The 19,685-nt window shown below is 36.2% G+C and overlaps 1 protein-coding gene across 3 annotated transcripts; it reads left to right on the forward strand.

The window, feature by feature from the left end:
- The first annotated feature begins 10,232 nt into the window (after positions 1-10,232).
- Positions 10,233-17,041, forward strand: LOC134323150 (G2/M phase-specific E3 ubiquitin-protein ligase-like). Of its 3 annotated transcripts, XM_063004580.1 has the most exons (10): positions 10,233-10,292; positions 10,556-10,686; positions 10,851-11,074; positions 11,653-11,688; positions 12,061-12,108; positions 12,497-12,544; positions 12,650-12,727; positions 12,897-12,944; positions 13,033-13,158; positions 13,240-13,468. In XM_063004580.1, the coding sequence occupies exons 2-8, from the start codon at positions 10,626-10,628 to the stop codon at positions 12,936-12,938; spliced, it is 537 nt and encodes a 178-aa protein (XP_062860650.1). In that variant the 5' UTR covers positions 10,233-10,292; positions 10,556-10,625; the 3' UTR covers positions 12,939-12,944; positions 13,033-13,158; positions 13,240-13,468. The 3 variants fall into 3 exon arrangements, with proteins under 3 accessions (XP_062860650.1, XP_062860649.1, XP_062860648.1); XM_063004579.1 differs by lacking the exons at positions 10,233-10,292; positions 10,556-10,686; positions 10,851-11,074; ... (3 more) ...; positions 12,650-12,727; positions 12,897-12,944 and adding exons at positions 13,561-13,895; positions 14,103-14,413; positions 14,505-14,682; ... (1 more) ...; positions 15,886-16,100; positions 16,340-17,041 and having other exon boundaries at positions 13,039-13,158; positions 13,240-13,410; XM_063004578.1 differs by lacking the exons at positions 10,233-10,292; positions 10,556-10,686; positions 10,851-11,074; ... (3 more) ...; positions 12,650-12,727; positions 12,897-12,944 and adding exons at positions 13,561-13,895; positions 14,103-14,413; positions 14,505-14,682; positions 15,546-15,718; positions 15,886-16,095 and having other exon boundaries at positions 13,039-13,158; positions 13,240-13,410.
- The last annotated feature ends 2,644 nt before the right edge of the window (positions 17,042-19,685 follow it).

Below are 19,685 nucleotides of genomic sequence, written 5' to 3' on the forward strand. Positions count from 1 at the left end.
AACGTGTGCAAAGTACCATAATCTTCAGAACAGCTGGATATAATTGCTTGGATTTGATTTCTGAACATGTGTGCAGGTTGCCATTTCCCTGCTTTAGAAGCAGCCATTTTTTTGGCAATGAAAGTAGTGTAGTCAGCAAAAATGAAGAGATTTTTGTTCTGGTGTGGGGCAGGAATAAAGGTGTGGGGCGGGAAAATGCAATGGCTTGGCCTAGGATCTCATTTTGGACGTGAAAATAGTGAATTCTAATCACAACATGTGAGGTCTGTCACCAACCTTAGGTTTTGGATGCACTTTAGTAATGGCACCTCATGTATAGCCTAAAAGATCAATTAACAACTGTGCAATGAAGTTGGTAATCCAACTAAACAGATGTTATTTCTCCTAGATCTTTCTTCCTGGCAATGTCATTGTTGTGCAGTGTTATTATAATAACTGACAGCATAGTTGTTGTTTAGGAAAATATATTTTCTCTTAGCAGTTACAAAGATCAGAACTAACAAATAATTTGCACAGTGAACTACAATGATTTGATATCAAAATAGTTAACTTGTATGAAATGAGTATGTCCCTTAGTGTACAGTTAAGACAAGTAAAACCTACATTATTACTATTTGGTAATTTAAGACCTAACTGTGTTTGCTGAAACCTTTGAAATGGCTGAAACTTCAGTCTTAATTATTAACATATAATGTCTGCATGACTTAGTGTCATGTCATATGATTTACACACTCCATATGTCTGTCACCCCAAATTTGAAAATGTGATGTGTGGTGTCTGCTTTGTTTTGTATTTTTTACAATTATAATTAATTTTTAATGTATTTATGAAATATGTATAATGTATTTTAGCAGAGTAATTATTTACAATGTTTTTTTTTATTCTTTTTTTTTTTTTTTTATCTCCAACCTACTCTCTCTCACCCCAGCACCCGTAAACAAAACTACATGATGAACTTTGCCAGACAGCCTGGCATAAGCCACTACCACAGCAGAAAGAGAAGGACATTGCAGCTTCACACCTAATCTACATGAACCACAGTCTGGCTGTATACATTAGCTATGTAAAATTATTTTACTCTTGACATGTCGCCAACAGATTTTTGTCAACCTTTGACTAAACATTTTCACCCTAATTTACACAAGCCCTTTCAAATCGATTTAATACGTTCTGAAAAAAAGGAAAGACAATAGATGACTTTAATGCATTTTATTTCCTTTCTATGAAAATGTAGGCTATTTTTTGTATTTCTTTGTTATGATCACTTTGTATTATATTGCCTGTCTCACAAAGCAGGATTGCTTCTTTGCGAAACTAAACACTGCATAAACTAAAATTATACTGTAGCATAGCACCCAAACAAATGAGCCTACTTAAGAGTTATTGTATTGTTTTTTGCTTGTCTTGTACTACTAGAGCATGTACTGTCCATATAGATGTTAGTGAAGTTGTTAGTCTTTCTAGTAATGCATAATTGTGATTTTGTTCTTTATTTGTGTACTACTAATGTACCTGCATAACAGATACAAAGCACAATATATTAATTTTATTTAAAATACTTTTTATTAGAGCATCCAACATTAGAGTTAGAGCACACATCTTATTGGACCCCCATCATGACCGTTAGTACTGTTAACTTCTGTGAATACTTTTACGGGTGATGCTTTTTGTTATTCACACAAGTTTTACACATCAGTTGTGTGGGTTGCACTCTTACACTTAAAGTAACTCAGCACACACATTGTGACAAAGCCTGTAATAAATAAAACATAAAAACATTGCAGACACCTGAGTTTGTTGGGTGCAGTTTCTCGACACATTATCAATGTGAGTTTTCTTATAAACATTTACATTAAGGATACACAGTTTACATTCATAATACATTACTTTTAATACCACTGAAAAGCATATTGGTATGTTATACAGACTTTGCACTTGACAGTAATTACATCATTTTAGCTAGTATAAACATAATTAAAGAAAACCCTCAGGTAATAAATCCCATACATGACTTAAGCATATTGGCCCTTAACATGTAACTTTACAAATAAAAAGACTTGGTAACTACCATGTAATGGTATATAAAATGCTTTTAGTAGTTGTTTCTGCACTTGTTTTGGGGCTAAAACTCAGATTAAATTAGACTGTTTTGTGAGACAGGCTCCTGGTCTGACAACAATTGTTCACTCCAAAGGGCCACCCACCTATAATGATCTGCTTTCCCTTTTAAAACTAAGACTAAGGCTTTGATAATTTTGTGGCAAGTTATACTTTGTAGGACGTGAGCTCTTTTGCACGGTGGTCATGCAGGATTAAAGTCTGACTTATACTAACTAGTGATAACTTTGTTGGCTCTTCCACCTCATCCTTCATTACCACACTGTGAAATTTTTTAGGGTCACTGATGATGATTCAAACATAACTAGCTATTGTGGGCAACCAAGCAGAAAAAACTTAAACCTCTATCAACAAGTTGAACCTAATGTAAAATGTTTACCATAATTATAATGCTCAAAAATACCATTCTTAGGGTATTTGAAATCTTTTTTGTGTCTGTATGTTGCTTGTGGTGTTCTGTTTATGACTTTTTATGATGTATTTTTGATATTTAGGCTTTTTTTCTGTGAAAGACACGAACAATGATTGACTCGTTCGCAGGGAGGGTGCTGGAGGGGATTCCTCATAAATGATGCAGCTACCACCTCTGCTGGCTGATTGATGGCACCTGCACAGATAGGGGGTTATTAAGATCGGGGTGTGACTCTCTGTACACAAAGCTGATCTACATATGAACACGTTTTATGCAGGTGAAAAGATGCGGTTGGTACTTGTGTCGAAGGAGGCGTCTGTTAGTTGTGGCTCTCCCCAGTCAGGAAAGGAGTTTAGCATCAGTAGAAAGAAAGCGTAATGCAATCGGGTAATTGGACACGCCTAGATTGTGAGGAAAACCGGGGGAAAATTTGACCAAGCTGCTTTATATGTTTGCTCAATAACTACAAATAGTAATGGTAAATAGTTATCCATGTACCCTGTGTAATGCTGTTAACCATGTACAATTGTATTGTTTGTGTTGTGAACATTTCGTGCTGCAGAAAAACTCCACCCTAGTTTCTCCCGTAATGCTGCCCAGTCTTGAGAGAAATAAAAAACTACAAAAGAAAAAAAATACCTTTTGAATGTTAATGTGTTTGTCTTGCATATATTATTATTATTATTATTGTTGTTGAACCAATTTTGTGTACAAAAGTTTTATAGTCTTATTTTGTTAAGTGTTGCAATGTGAACAATTACAATCGTTAGCTGAGATGATACACAAAAATATAGATCTGACCTGGATAACTTTATTTTGAATTTTGCTGTCTTTGCTATCTAGCTAGAAAAACACAGACAGGTGCAGATATTTACCTTGTATGCTGAGCTAGGGTGCGTTTCCCAAACAAATGTGCAGTGTTCCAAGCAAAAAATAAATAAAATAATAGTATTTTTGAAATAGGAAATAAAAAAACTCATTTAAAATAAAAGCTTTAATTCTACAATAATTTTAATTCTATTCAATATAATTATGTAGATATATTGTAATATTATGTAAAACAGTTGTGGCTTTGGAATTTATTTTATAAGTATCATATGATATTTTTTTTTACATTTGCATGTTTTTGGGTGATTATAGATTTGGCCCCAATTCTTGTGTTTTTAGCTGTCTGCCCAGCATCACATTTGCACTTGTGGTCCAGTGATGGCTAGAGTTGCAGTAATCGTTGCAGTAATCACATTAGTGTGTTACATTGCCACTTGTGACGCTATCAAAATCGCTGTTGCCGCACAGTAAGAAGAGCCTGGGTTACCCAGGGTCCTTTCTGTGTGTTCTTTTGCATGTGTCTGTGTGGGTTTCCACTGGGTGCTCTGGTTTCCTCCCACAAGTCCAAAGACATGCAGTCAGGTCAACTGAATCTACTAAAAATTGTCCTAAATGTGTGAACAAACAAAAATCTAACCCTACAATTACTTGTTACTTTGGTTTTGGTTACATATCATTAGGGATAACCGACAACCAGCAGTTAACCTTAACTGACAAGCATATAGCTCTCCATCAAAACATAAAAACACATTACAACGTTTTATAAAAACAAGATTTAATAAAGAACCACATAACAGTGAATTTGTCAGTAGTGTAGAACAGTAAGATAAACAAGAACACATGGGTAAAACGAGTTCAGCGATCATAATGTAGATAATGTCAAATTATGTAGCTGATAATGAACAGTTTATTAGGTGGTTAATTAATCATGTTAATCATAAATCAAGACTTTCATAAAGCTATATTTTTGACTTTTCCTTTGGAATTAATGAAGTGATCTATCTAAATACTACGAATGCAGTCAGTTTATTAAAGCGCTTCCTAAGTATTAGCAGAGTTATGCCTTTAAACTCAGTCTGTTTGTAAATTCAATATGTAATATGATTTTAATTAAATGACAATGTTTTACTGTTTGAATTAGGATGGCTAAATGATTGTACACAAAGCTTGCACTTGGCTATTATGTTAAATCTCTCTGTGGTCCCATTCCCTTGCAGAATCAGCAGTCTGAACTGCATGTGTAGAGCTCTGTAGTTTTACTCTCAATTCAAATAAACCGTGAGAAATTAATTATTTATATATTTTAACTGACAATATTTATCAAAAAATGACTACTTTGTTGGTAATAAAGTAACCTGTTCATTATTAACATCCCTATTTGTCACACATAATTTATCGATTCTTTAAGGCCTGGAGCCTTGCCACAAACACAGATTGCAATATAGGAGTACACCATAAACAAATTACTCACACACTCAAATGTTAATGCCTCATTCATTACTACAAAAAGACCAAAAATTACTTTTAGAATATGGTGAAAAAACTTCTCACTTTCCTTCTAGTTTGCCTTTCGGCCATATGATTGAGGGATTGTGTTCCCTTTGCCACAGGAGACATAAAACTAGAAAATATTTCTGTTATAGAATTATAAAAAAGATATGACTTGCTGTGATTTAATACAGACTGACAAAGGAATGGTTGGATATTTAATTACCTGTAACCCGTAAGGGTGTTGTAGGAATTGTTTACCAAATGTTGTTTACCAGATGTCTATTAATTAAGCACCCTGCTAAGTTAAATATGCCTGTAATATGTCTTGTTATTCCAACTGAGCTTGATGGGGAAGAAATGGGAGTATTTAGTAGTAGTGGTAAAAGAAAAAACTGCCTACCAGTGTTAATTTCGTTGACGAATGATTTTCGTCATAGTTTTCGTCAACGACCCTTTTTTTCATGACGAAAACGAGACGATGACTAAATAGAAACTACAAAAAAAGATAAAAACTATGACGAAATTAATCGACACTTTCGTCAACGAATAAAAACGAGACGAAAATGTTTGGCAGGGACGACATCCAATCAGAACTGATTTAGTTTTGTGGAAGGTAGGGACAAGTTAGGAAGAGATCCAATCAAAACTACTTTAGCGTATGAAGAGAGGCGGGACAAGCCGATTAGCCATCCAATCAGTACTAATCTTTTGCAGTTCCGCGTTAAGAGCACACTAGCACAAATTTGATCTGAACCCGGGAAGACCAGACTAGCCTGTGAACTTTCTTTACTCATGGAACTAGGTTAACTGCACAATGTCAACAGGGAGAAAGAGGAGAGTCGATATCTGGACACATTTCTCATTTGACGTCATGAAAAACAAGACGATGTGTAAACCATGTGGGGCGATCTCTATGGCATGCATTTGGGGCCAAAATCGTCTTAGTTCTAACGCCTGTACACGTAAAAAATATTACGTGTCCAGACGTAAAATATGTACGTGTGATGTATTGAGACGTATTTCTTTTACGTGTACAGACGGCTTATTTTTATGGCATGCATTTGGGGCCAAAATCGTCTTAGTTCTAACGCCTGTACACGTAAAAAATATTACGTGTCCAGACGTAAAATATGTACGTGTGATGTATTGAGACGTATTTCTTTTACGTGTACAGACGGCTTATTTTTTGCGTCTGCAGAGGTACTTTTTTTTACGTGTACAGACGGCATATTTTTATGTTTCCAGAGGTTTTTATTTTACCCGTACAGACGTAATTGTACAACGTCTTGGCATTTTGCCAGTAGATGGAGATATTTACTTACAAATTGAATTAAGTTGCACAGTGAAGGTGATTCTTTGTTTATTAACCTGCTGCTTTATTTCTTGATATTCTGTAGGATTATTTTCTTTAGTTTTATTATGATGATAAATGTAGTATGATGTAAATATACATTTATAGTATTAAACACCATTAGGTTATTACTTTGAACAAGCAATTAATTTGTTTTTAAAAGATACAGTTTAAAATATAAAACAAAAATAAAATCAATATACACACATATATTAAAAGTAATGTTAATAAATCTGTAAACAACACACGCGAGACAGATATCTTTAATTGTTATTTCAGTCAATAACAAGCAGCAATGATAATTTAGATATGAAGTTTCTTCCTGTAGCATAGTCAAAAGAAGCATGCAAAATATCTGGTTCTGACATTGCCATGGTCAAAATCTCACAAAATGGGAGTTTATTTATTGAGGAAAATATAAATAAAAAAAAAAAGTAGCTTCACAGAAATCCAGTAAAGACAAAAGTTTGAATATGAAATGTAAAACCCCCAAGTGAGCGAGGCCAGGGGCAACAGTGGCAAAGAAAATCTCCCTCAGAGCTGAAGAAGAAACCTTGGGAGGAACCGAGGCTTATGAGGGGGGACCTACTCTGGTCAAACTACCTACAAATAATTGACAAAAGGTCCCTGTATCATCGCATACAGGTGCATCTCAATCAATTAGAATATTATCAAAAAGTTAATTTATTTCAGTAATTCAATTCAAAAAGTTGACTCATATTTTTTAGATGCATTACAAACAGAGTGATCTATTTCAAGTGTTTATTTCTTTTAATGTTGATGATTATGGCTTACAGTCAATGTAAACCCTTCATTATCTCAGAAAAGTAGAATAATCAACACAAAATACCTGCAAAAGTTTCCTAAGCCTTTAAAATGGTCCCTTAGTCTAGTTCAGTAGGCTACACAATCATGGGGAAGACCGCTGACTTGACAGATGTCCAGAAGGCAGTCACTGACAACCTCCTGCTGTATCCAAGCATTTTAATGGAAAAATGAGTGGAAGGAAAAAGTGTGGTAGAAAAAAGGTACACAAGCAACAGGGATAACCACAGCCTTGAAAGGATTGTCAAGAAAAGGCCATTAAAAAATATGGAGGAGATTCACAAGGAGTGGACCTCTGCTGGAGTCAGTGCTTAAAGAGCTACCACACACAGACGTATCCAGGACATGGGCTACAACTGTCTTGTTTTCAGATGAAAGTTTTCAAAAGGAATTTTGCATTTCATTTGGAAATCAAGGTCCCAGAGTCTGGAGGAAGAGTGGAGAGGCACACAGTCCAAGCTGCTTGAGGTCTAGTGTGAAGTTTCCACATCAGTGATGGTTTGGGGAGCCATGTCATCTGCTGGTGTTGGTCCACTGTGTTATATCAAGTCCAAAGTCAGCGCAGCCATCTACCAGGACATTTTAGAGCACTTCATGCTTCCCTCTGCTGACAAGCTTTATGGAGATGCAGATTACATTTTCAAACAGGACTTGGCACCTGACCACACTGCCAAAAGTACCAATACCTGGTTTAATAACCACAGTATCACTATGCTTAATTGGCCAGCAAACTCACCTGACCTAAACCCCATAGAGAATCTATAGAGTATTGTCAAGAGGAAGATGAGACACCAGATCCAACAATGCAGACGAGCTGAGGGCCGCTCTCAAAGCAACCTGGGCAACCTCAGCAGTGCCACAGGCTGATTGCTTCCATGCCACACTGCACTGAAGCAGTAATTCATGCAAAAGAAGCCCCGACCAAGTATTGAGTGCATATTCTGTAAGCCATAATCATCAACATTAAAATAAATAAAAACTTGAAATAGATCACTCTGTTTGTAATAAATCTATATAATGAGGTTTTTTTTTTTTTTTTTCAAATTACTGAAATAAATTAACTTTTTGATGATATTCTAATTTATTGAGATGCACCTGTAAGTCTGCTGTTATAATCAGGTGTACTGATATATTCATAGTAGTAATAGAATGATGGTGGTAATATATAATTAATTCAGTGAGCATTGTGGATTTTTCTTTCTTTAACATAAGGGTACCAACAATTTTGTCCACGTACATAAAACAGAAATGTTGTGTTGAGGTCTCTTGAACTGCGCTTCAGTTAGTTCCAACAGTTTGAACAAAACTTCCAATTTAGACTTCTTATGGCATCTGGTGTTGTCCTCACACTGCTGGAGCTCTTCATGTTTCAGTTGCAGCTGGACTCTTTTTCCAGTAAAACTCCTCATTACACTATTAAAAAAAAAAAAAAAGATTTCAGATTCTGGCATTAATATAGATTTTTGTTGGTTTATTTGGTCACGTGTTTGAGCATTTCAATGCATTAAATCTAAATAAATCCATAAATAAACAATACATATTTAAATCTTTGCACTTTACGGTCAACATTCATTCATTCATTCTCAGACAAACCTGCAGTGTTTAATACACACCATAGGCCAGGGGTAGCCAAGACCTGGTCGCCCGCATGGACCATGTGTGTCGCCCGCAGGGCATGTTATAAAAATAGCACTAAGTCACCATGGAGCTCCGTCGAAAAATTTTACTTAATTGTGGCTGTTTTTGAACCAATAACATTTGCATTAATGTAGATTTGAAAATGACAATATTGAACAGCCCCGGTTCTGGACTGCTTTGCTTGGGGGGCAGTAAAATTAAGTGGGCATGTAGATAGTCATGTTTTTGAAGGCAGAAATATATTCAGGGTTTGATTTGTGTATGAATGATGACAGTAAAGCTATTGATACTGGCTTAAATTGATGTATGGGGTAAAGTAAAATTTTGTGATTGGTTCAGAGATCATCTTAAAAAATAGCCTTTGCTTGCATTGTGCTTGGGGGCAAAGACACAATCTGGTATTGAATATACAATTTTAATTTAAAAAAAATTCTATATGAACACGGACCTTGTCTGGGGTCAAAGTTCAATATTGATAATAATAATAATAATAATAATAATTGGCATTTCTCACACTTAGAAATGATTAACTTCGCCGCACAGAAATTAATCCTACAAACAAGTCAAAGGCAGATTACTCTGCGCTTCTACAGCTGAATTAGCGACCTATCGGCCAATCAGAAAACAGGATTCCTTGTTGCCGGGTGAGGTCTGCAAGCACGCATGCGCAGCGGACATAACCTATGCTCCGAGCGCACGCAAATTGTGGCCCGACAACCCACCCACCCCCACCACCCCCCAGATAGCTCTCAGTATCAAAAAGGTTGGTGACCTCTGCTGAAGACGATCCTAAACATAAATAAGATGTTGGCTAGTGTGATTTGAGTTGCAGTAATTTTAAAGATTTTAAAAGAAAATGTATTTGCTTTATTTGAAAGTGCTGGAACAAGGAGTTATGGCAGGGAGACGAAGGCTAAGACATCTTCAAGAAACTTTTAATAATATTGTTGACGGTCATCTTCGCAGAGAGGATGTGGGTCAGGAGGAGACTCTAAATCGTCGGAGTTTAATTGACTGTTTAAACTCCGGAGTTTAAAACTGTTTGAACTGTAATATTTGGCAAGCTAGCTTATAACTATTACTAGGTCCTAATTGGTATGTTATTTTCTGCTTGAAGCACTGGGTTCATCAGTTGATGTTATCTCTCCTGCCTAAATATGTCTTATATTTTTATCCATTTAGATCCTAATATAGAGCTAACTGTCTGGTTCTACATAACAACGGTGAATTGTTCTGCTAAAGGCACTACAGTGCTGTTCTAAATCAGGTTTACTCCCCCATTCTTCATTAAGAAATACACTACCCATAAGCCATCATGTGTGCTCCACCAATCAGAGGTGTCGCTGTTGCCATGTAACTGTGTTTTGGCGGCAAATATAGCGGTCAGATAGACGTGGAGAGTTAGATTCATTTTACTAAACCGTTTTATTAACTATTAATTTTGGCACCGGTCGAGGAAAAGTAAAACAACAAGTACAAAAGTAAAGATCAAGCCACAGCAGAATGAAAAATGAAATCTGAACACACCATAACCTCAAATCAATAAGAATAGCATCTTATCTACGAGCATCTTATGTACATGATGTATTGGAATTTCATAGGAGTGTATTACTGAGTGTTCCTAGAATGGTAGGACAAGATACAGATCAAGCATAACATTATGACCACTTCCTTGTAAATCTACTCTTTATGGATGTTATCAGTTCCTGCTAAAACCCTTATAGGGACCTCTTATAGGGATTTAGAAGACATTCTTTAACCATTACACAAGCTATTGTACAGCATAATGTGGCTTAATAATGAAATTAATTGATAATGTGCTTAATGGCCCTGTTTCTTTTGGTGACTTTTTTTCTTCGCTGTGTAATTAGTTGTTCATGTTTTTCCTACAGTCTAAGGGACTTCCAGAGAGGTGTGGAAGGCCACCGTCTTACAAGATCATCTAGAAGTCGGGCAACACGAATGTGCACTCTTAGACTGGCATTTTTGGCAGAGCCACACGAAGAGGTCTTGATTCCTAGAAGTATGTTAATCTATGTTCAAAGTGGCCTGCCAATTACCTATTATTATGACATTGACAACAAACTATATTATGCAAAATAGTATTTTGCATACATAGGATATTAATATGTATTGAATTCATAACATTCACTTCAGAGATATAATAAATATTTTACTCTCAAACAGGTGATGCATCGATTAAAAAGGTATCCATGCCATATGCCATGTCAGAGAGGGACTTTCAGCAGAAAGTCAGGGATACGTTTCCTGACCTTCAGGATGGCGATTTTGAACTATGCAGGGTTGATAGGCGGCGGAAAATTCACACAGTGGATCTCAGTTCTCAGTGCCCTTCAGTTATAAAGGCATGCCCTGAATTTTCAAGATCAGCCATTTACATACGGTCCAAGGTAAGCACAATGATATCATTTTTGGTCTTGACCATTAAAGAACAGGGAAAAATGGGGCTACCAAATTATGCAGAGAAAGAGACAGTCTACAGTCTGAAATTGTAGAACTACAAAGTGCACTTATATAATCTAACAGGGCTGCTCAATCCTGGTCCTGGAGATCTACCACCCTGCAGAGTTTAGTTCCACCCCAAATCTAACACACCTGATCCAGGTAATGAAAGGCATTCAGGAGCAACTGAACATTAGAGTCAGGTGTGTTGGATCTGAACTCTTCAGGGTGGTAGATCTCCAGGACCAGGATTGAGCAGCCCTGATGTATATACAAGTAGGTAGTCATAATATTGTGACTTGACTGTGTATTTTCGATCAAACACAAACTAATATAAGATGAATAGTTTGAAAAAGAATTTTAAATAAACTGTGCCAAGCATGCTAAGATGTTTTTACTGTATGTTGACCGGTTCTTCCAACTTTAAATCCAATTCCAGATGCATGCATAAGGAATGAAAATCTACAAATCTAAAATATATTTTTGAAATGTCAGATACTAACATTTGTTTTTCTTTTTTTCACAGGAGAGGGCACCTGAAGAATTTCTGGAAAATAATGAGGTAAGTAATAGTATTTTTGTGCGTGAGTGTTCAATACAATTTTGCCAGGCTCATGTGCTGCAGAGGGGGAAACCTCATGATATAGTTTGTGTTACAGCTGATGAAAAAAATTATTTTGCATTATTCACAATACTCTAAATGTGTAAATTAGTGTATGATTATTATTATTACATTCAGATTTAATTATAGAACAAATTACATTTCTTCATTGTAATCCAAGGCAACTTCCAATTAAGTCAAAGTAAAATACAAATAAACTGCAACCACACCAGTTCTTTTACTCTACATTTTCAGTATTTAACGAGGTGCATGTGCAAGGCATTATAAGAAATATGTGCTCACAAAGATTTAACTGAAAGTTCTTATTATAAGGATGTTGCCTCTGCAAGCGAACCTTCGCCTTTAGACATTAATGAGCATGTGAGTATTTTTTTTCTTTACATAAATACTTTAAATACATTTACTACTCCTAAAACGTGATGTACATTTTTGTCAGTTACTAATGGTCTCCGCATTCATTGATAGGCATAACATTATGGCCTCTGAAATGTTAAGTGAACAACACTGATTATCTAGTTCATGCCTTGATGGGTCAGGGCTGTTTTGGCAGCAAAAGGGGGACCAACACAATTATTAGGAAGGTGGTGGTATTGTTATGGCTGATCAGTGTATTCCATTTAAAGTAGTATGTGCAAAACTGTAATACTAATTGTTTGTTTAAGGGCAGAATGTTTGGATGGGTTAAGCCTGACTTGATTGCCAGATGTATGTTGAATAATAATTTTAAGCATTTTAATGCATCCTTTAGGATCTATCAACTAATCCTGAATTAGCATCCATGGAACCAACTGACAATGTGAGTTAAATGGTATTGCATGATGTTTTCTCATAAAGTTACTGTGCTTAGTGTCATGTTGTGGTTTCATTTAATTATTATAGTTATTTGTTTTAACACTGACAGGATTTGCTGGCATGGAGAGCCTTAAGGGCACAACAAGATGATGAGTTTCAACAGTGTCTTCAACTTGATAGAGAAAAGGTAACCTCATTAAACTTTTATTATTTTTTGTAAGTTTTTATTAGTAGATGTATGGAATACTAAATGCTGTACCTGCAAGTTCTTATATTAAGTTGATCATGTTTGTTGTCATATCATGATCATGATTTTCAGTAAATGTTTTAATCTTGTTATCAATTATTTACAACAGGAAATGAGGCGAAGGCAGTTCCAAGAATGGGAGAGGCGATGAAGACAAGTAAGAATTTTCTATCTACATAGCAATATGTGACATACTTCAACATTTATTAGTGTGTTTAATGATGATATTTGTTTATGTACTTCAGAAAATAGAGGACAGAAGGCAGTATTTGATGAATGTTCCCGAGCCAGAACAGGGAATTTTAATCCAGTTGAAATTTTCAGATGGTAGATTACAGAGAAGGAGATTTATTGCATCCCAGCCATTCCAGGTAATTTTTTGACCAACAATTTATTAGAAATCTATGTTCTTGCTTTGAACACATTTGTGTATGTTGCTTTTTTCCCCACAGGACCTAGTAGCCTTTGCTGGTACAGATGATGTAGCAAGTGAAATATTTTCATTACAGCTGGCCATGTCACCAACACCAATGCTAAGTACTTTGATGGGTTCTCTGGCAGAAAATGGAATTGTTGAACCCTGTATTGTGTATGTTTTATGGATGTCTGGAGATGACATACAGGTAGATTATCTTTTTTACAGATTTCGCTTTGTCACAAAATATGAAGAAATTCCAAATAATCACAGCATGATGTAGGTCAGTTGGCTTAGTTTGATGTAATGCAAATAATAATAAGAAGTATAAAAAAGTAAAAGTCTTTTATGATTTTAGGAAATTCTGGCAAATGACAATGAATCATCTACTACTTCCTATGGAAACCAAAGCTTACCATCTACATCTAGTTCTCCACCACAGGGCATATCCCCTCATATGGAAAATTCCCCCCTCCTATCTCCAACACATGGCGTATCTCCAACACATGGCGTATCCCCTCCTATGGAAAATTCCCCCCTCCTATCTCCAACACAGGGCGTATCCCCTCCTATAGAAATTTACCCCCTCCTATCTCCTACAGATGACATTTCCCCTCCTCTACAAATGGTGCACAGCTTAACTCCAACACCAGAGGAAGACAATGTGCCAGAAGATCTCTCCACTTCAGCAGAGTGAGTACTCAACTTTGTTCCTTTACAGTTGCAAGTTCTAAGATGTCAAAATCTGCACATACTGTATGCACAGATCAAGTGCTTACTTCAAAATCAGTGTTTTCCCAATATTAATAAACCTCACTGAATTGATGTCCTACCAAAAATCTGTATAGAATAACCATTAAATGATTTAATGTCATAATATTGACTTTTTTCTCTCCTTAGGACTGACGTATCATTCCTGCTTAAAAAACTCAGATCCAAAATTGATTTTGAAAAATCAGCATCAGGGAACTTAATCAACATTTGCCGTGACGACATACTGTCATGTGCAATACGTGCTTTTCAGCGTCCTTTCTTTGATCCACTAAAAAAAAATGATGTACTGTTTGTGGATGACTGGGATGTGTCTGAGGGGGCTGTGGACGATGGAGGGCCAACCAGAGAGTTCTCTAGACTGTTGGTACAAGCTATTAAAGAGAGCTCTCTGTTTGAGGGGCCAGAAGAAGAAAGACATCTATCTTTGGACTTACATGGTAAATTTTTACCCTATATGCTAAATTTTATAACCCCAAATCAGAAAAATCTGCATTTCATTAACATTTCTTCCATATAATGTCACTTCAGCTTTACGAACTGGACAGTATAGAACTGCTGGAATTATGTTGGGGTGTGTCTGCTACATGGAGGAGTAGCACCAAACTTTTTTTCCAGAAAAACATACAACATGTTGACAAGAACAATGAATCCTTCAGTCGCAGTCAGTGAAATTCCGAATACAGAACTCCGTGAGAGACTGGAAAAGGTAAAAAAAATTTTTTTAATCATGATAATTTAGTATCTCAAAAAATATACTTGCTGTGTATTGTATCATGGAAAATAGTGACATTAAAATGTTTGCCTATTCTGATTTCCTGTAATTTTAGCATATAAGCATACATGAACATGCATTTGTTGATGTAAAAATGTTCTACACAACTAAGTAACTTGTAAAAACAGAATTCTTTCCTAAATAGAGAAAAAAGGTTCTGATATTTATCTGCAACAACTGCAACCAAAATTCCTATAACCAGTCTAAATTCCTTCATAATGTGTAAGACTGAATCACCACTATTCTCTGCATAATTGAAATCAGTTATACACGGCCGAGTCACATTATGACCATCCTTTATAAATCTACTCCATGTAGATGTTATCAGTTCCACAGATCATATAGGTGCACTTTGTAGTTATACAATATCAGACTGTGGTCTGTCACTTTCTCTGCATACTTTGCTGGCCCCTTTTTCTTCAAAGGTCAGGACCCCATAGGACCACCACAGAGCAGCTATTATTTGGGTGATGGCAGTGAAACTGAGGGGTTTAAACATTTCAGCAGCCCTGCTGTATCTGATCCAATCATACCAGCACAGCACACTAATATACCACCACCATATCAGGGTCACTGCAGTGCTGACAATGATCCATCACCCAAATAATAGCTGCTCTCTGGTGATCCTATGGGGGTTCTGACCTTTAAAGAATGGGGTAAAATTGGGCTAAAGAGTATGCAGAGAAAGAGACAGACTATAATCTGATATTGTATAACTACAAAGTGCACCTATATGATCTGTGGACCTTTAGAATGTGGGATGTGTATTTGTGTATGTATGTTTTTCTGCAATGCAGATACAGAATGCTGATACCACAGAAGAAGCCAGACTGGCTATTTTTGAGGCATCAGAAAGTATTTCAATTCTTGGAGCATTTCGGTATATTAAGAATCTTGAGGAACGGGATATTCTGGTGCTTGAAGCTGCACAGGATTACTTTGAAGGCAGAGTAAAACCAGGACTGGAACAGTAAGCATATATTTAGAACAAATACCATTAGAACATAATACCACTAATATGAAAAATGTAAAGCTCCCGGGGGTACCTTAAACAGGGTGACTTTTTCTTTGTCTGGGAGCTTATGAGCCTGCTGTCACAATAATAAGAAGAAAACATTTTGCTTTTTTTTTTGACAGGTTTGTTGACGGGCTGCAGATATTGGGGTTAGCAGAGGGCATTCGTTTGAACCCCTCACAATTTGAAGGTCTGTTTTTGAAGTCTTCTAAACTTTTAATGGCCAAGGACCTCATCGACCTGTTCCATCCAGTGTTGTCACCAAGAGGAAGTAACCTGCGGCGGGAGGAAAACAGAGTCCTTTGCTTTTGGCGGGACTGGCTTATAAATGTAGAAGGCAAGTAGTAGAGGAAAATGCCAGAATAAGCCAAGATTATAGAGTAAATACCTATATCATTGTTCATTCAATTATATGTATATCACCACTTATGTGTATCTCCACTTACCAAACAGTTTATTAGGAACAACCTACTATTACTGTGTATAGCCTCATTTGCTAATAAAACATTTTTTTCAGGTCACTGTCATGAAAACTCTGTGATACATAATTTCTGATCAGTTGTTACACTGTTTTAGGAGGCAGATGCAAGCCTGTGACCTTGGAAAGAGTTCTGATCTTTGCTTCAGGCCTTGACAGACTCCCACCTCTGGGATTTCGAGCTCCTCCATCCCTGGAATTTCTACATGCAGCAGGTTGTAAGAGACCACTCCCAGAAGCAAATACCTGCTCAGTTTGCATTAGGTTGCCAATGCACTCCACCTATGATGACTTTGAGAACTGGATGAACTCTGCAATAATACAGGCACCAACTTTTGGGTTGGCTTGAGGTGTAAGTCCAGCACCTGTCATCTTTTTTATTTCAGGTTCTGTTACAAATGATTCTTCTAATTATTGTTTTTATTTTAATATATATTGTAAATTACTGGTTGAATGTCCAGTCGTAGGTATCCACTTTCCTTATCCCTTGTTCATGAAAATCAAACATTAGGGAAATACAAGGAATACCAGGAAATGCACAGGTCAGTCACCAGGACTGGAGTAAAAAGAAAACAAACAAATACATAGCACTACATATACAAATCTGATTTTTTTCCCCCTTTTAACCAAGAGTTGTTTAACAGTGTTCTTATAATTCAAGAAATAAAAACGTAATAATGGTTACTGTTTGTTACAAATGCATTTTTTTATTTGTTAAGATTTGGTCACTATTACTTTGTCTTTTGTAATAAACTGAATCAAAATGTACTGTTACAGTTGCACTTGGCTTAATAAACAATCTACTGCTTTTGAAAAAATATTGTTCTGTGCTACATTAAAAAAGATGTCAGTGTTGTAGCAGAGGTTGTGCAATTTTATAGAATTTTTGTTGCCTCTAAACAGCAGTGATATGATTGACAAAACAAAAATCACTGTCATCATCAATCAAACAGGACTTTATACATGTGGGAAACAGGCCCCTTGAAAAGTAAACTGTTATAAAATGTGAAGTTCCTACACAGGATGTTAAATGCTGAAAAGAAAAAGAGTGGGAGGTTGTCACAGAATTAAAAAAAAATTTATATTAAAAAAAAATACATACAAAAAAAAAGAACACATCAAAATAATTATAGTATTTAACTACCTTGTCTTGGAATGTCTCTCAGAAATGCAATCACTTGCTCCAAAATGTCCACTCCAAAAAGATCCTGCTCTCCACTGAGAGGATTCAACCGCTGAGTAAGCTCCTGCATGTGTTGCTGTTCAAGATGAAACTGACTCTCAGGAACATTAACTGTTTCTGGCCATTCAAAGTCAGGCAGTGATACACTGAGATTTGCTTCTGCTGGGAAACCACCTTCTGGAGGCTGAGGAGCACCTTGTGGAGGTAGAGTGCCTTCTAGATGCTGGGAAGTACCTTCTGGAGAACTGAGAAAATCCAGAGGCTGCTGTTCACCTTCTGCTGGCTGGAGTGCAGCTTCAACCTCTCCAACATGAACCTCAGGAACATCCTGATCATCAGGTACAAAAATTCCTCTTATGGCAAGTCGATTGCTATTTTGCTGGCTAAGGCAGCCCCTGATAAACAGTTGGTAAGGGGACATGTATCTTTCAGTTCTCAACTTATGGTGATTCCACTGATTCTGGAACAATTGCAGATGTCTGTTAATTCTGGGCAAATAAACGTAATGCAGTGCCCATAGATGCATTTCATTAATGCTGTTAATTGTGCCTTCACTTTCTAAAAGTGTAAATAAAGCATGGTAGGTGTTTGTAACACTCCTCCAGACATCACCCCAGAGTCTTTCTATTCTTTGGTTATGAGTACTCCTCCCTCGCAAAGCACTTCCTCTGGATGACCCACGGAAAACGTCCATGAACAAGCAAACTGCGTTGTTTTCTCCCCCTTGATCGCAGCGCACTCGGGAGGGCACCCCATGCTGCTGTACTGCTTCTACAAAGCTGTGAAACACTGTAGTGCTACAGTTGTTATTGGAGGCTTTGAGAAATACTACCAGGCGACTGTATCCATCTATGCCACCATGTATTACAATTCTCCATCTTGAGAAAAGACAAAAACAATATTATTACTACTATTTACATATACTATTATGTTACCATGTCAAGAGACAATAACTGGTTTTCAGCTTTTTTTATACATATAAAGGTTTCTCCAGTCTCTCTGAGATGCTTTTTATACCCAATCATCTTACTCACCTGGTACCAATGACAAAAAAAATTTTCTGTTGCATTACACAAATTTACTTGTCTTTTGTTGCTACATATATACTTTTTTGATACATGATGCTGAAGTCAAATTTAAAATGAGCATTTATTTTTCGAAAAACTAACATTTTTTGTTTTAACATCGGAAATGTTGTATTTGCATTATTTCCAATGATCTATGTTTTATACATCGCTGCATTCTGTTTTTACTGACATTTTGCACAGCGTTCCAATGTTTTTGAAATTGGGATTGTATCTACATATAAATGTATATGTATATAATATAAGGAAGGAATTGCTGCATACCTGATTAACTTGTGATTGCCATCTAGATGCCACAAAGAGTTTGGCCCTGCCACTCGATAAGCTCTTCTGTGCATTCTGTGAGACATGGTTCTGGAAGCTGCTCCTTCAGGATTGGTTCGGATCAAGCTCTGACGAATCCTGTTCCGTGGTACTATAATGCCTTCACTTGCCAGTCTTGCTCTAACAGCCTGTATGCCAAGTTGATCATTTCCACTGACCAACTCTTTGATTTTTTCATCCAGATCAGTGTCAGATACATTTGTGTAGCGACCTCTTAATGACAAGTTATATTGTCTGTGTAAACACACACACACACACACACACACACACACACACACAACATTTATGTTCAAACTACCACTTTAAACTTAATGTAAAAGGATTTTATTTCAAATAATTTTAGAGCATTTCTATTGATCCATTTATTCCAAACTCTTTACACAGTGTAACGTTCATCGGTTTTGTTCAGATTATGCAAAAAATAAATCAAGTAATTAATTAATTAAAATAGAAATGTTTTTCATTGGACAGCAGTGATAAACAGAATATATTAATTAATTAATTATCTCTTCATTCTTTATTAGTATTAGCTATATCACACAGTACAATAATACATTTAATTTTTTTGTGACTTATAATGAACTAATAAATTAATATAAGAACATTTTAGCACATGATTTTAGAAAGAATTATGAAATTTAAATTATACAAGACCATCCACAAAAAACATAAAAACAAAAATAATAATAATAATAATAATGATGCAATTTGTCTTACCTTAAGAGTCTTTTAGTTGTTCGTGTTGATACAGCCAATATGTCAGAAATTTGAGGTATAGTGAAATTAAATGTGAACAGGAACTCCAACTGTTCCTGAGTTACAGAATACCTTGGACGTCCGACCCGTCCCATA

Source organism: Trichomycterus rosablanca, chromosome 11, assembly GCF_030014385.1.
Source record: "Trichomycterus rosablanca isolate fTriRos1 chromosome 11, fTriRos1.hap1, whole genome shotgun sequence".
Classification (NCBI taxonomy): domain Eukaryota; kingdom Metazoa; phylum Chordata; class Actinopteri; order Siluriformes; family Trichomycteridae; genus Trichomycterus; species Trichomycterus rosablanca.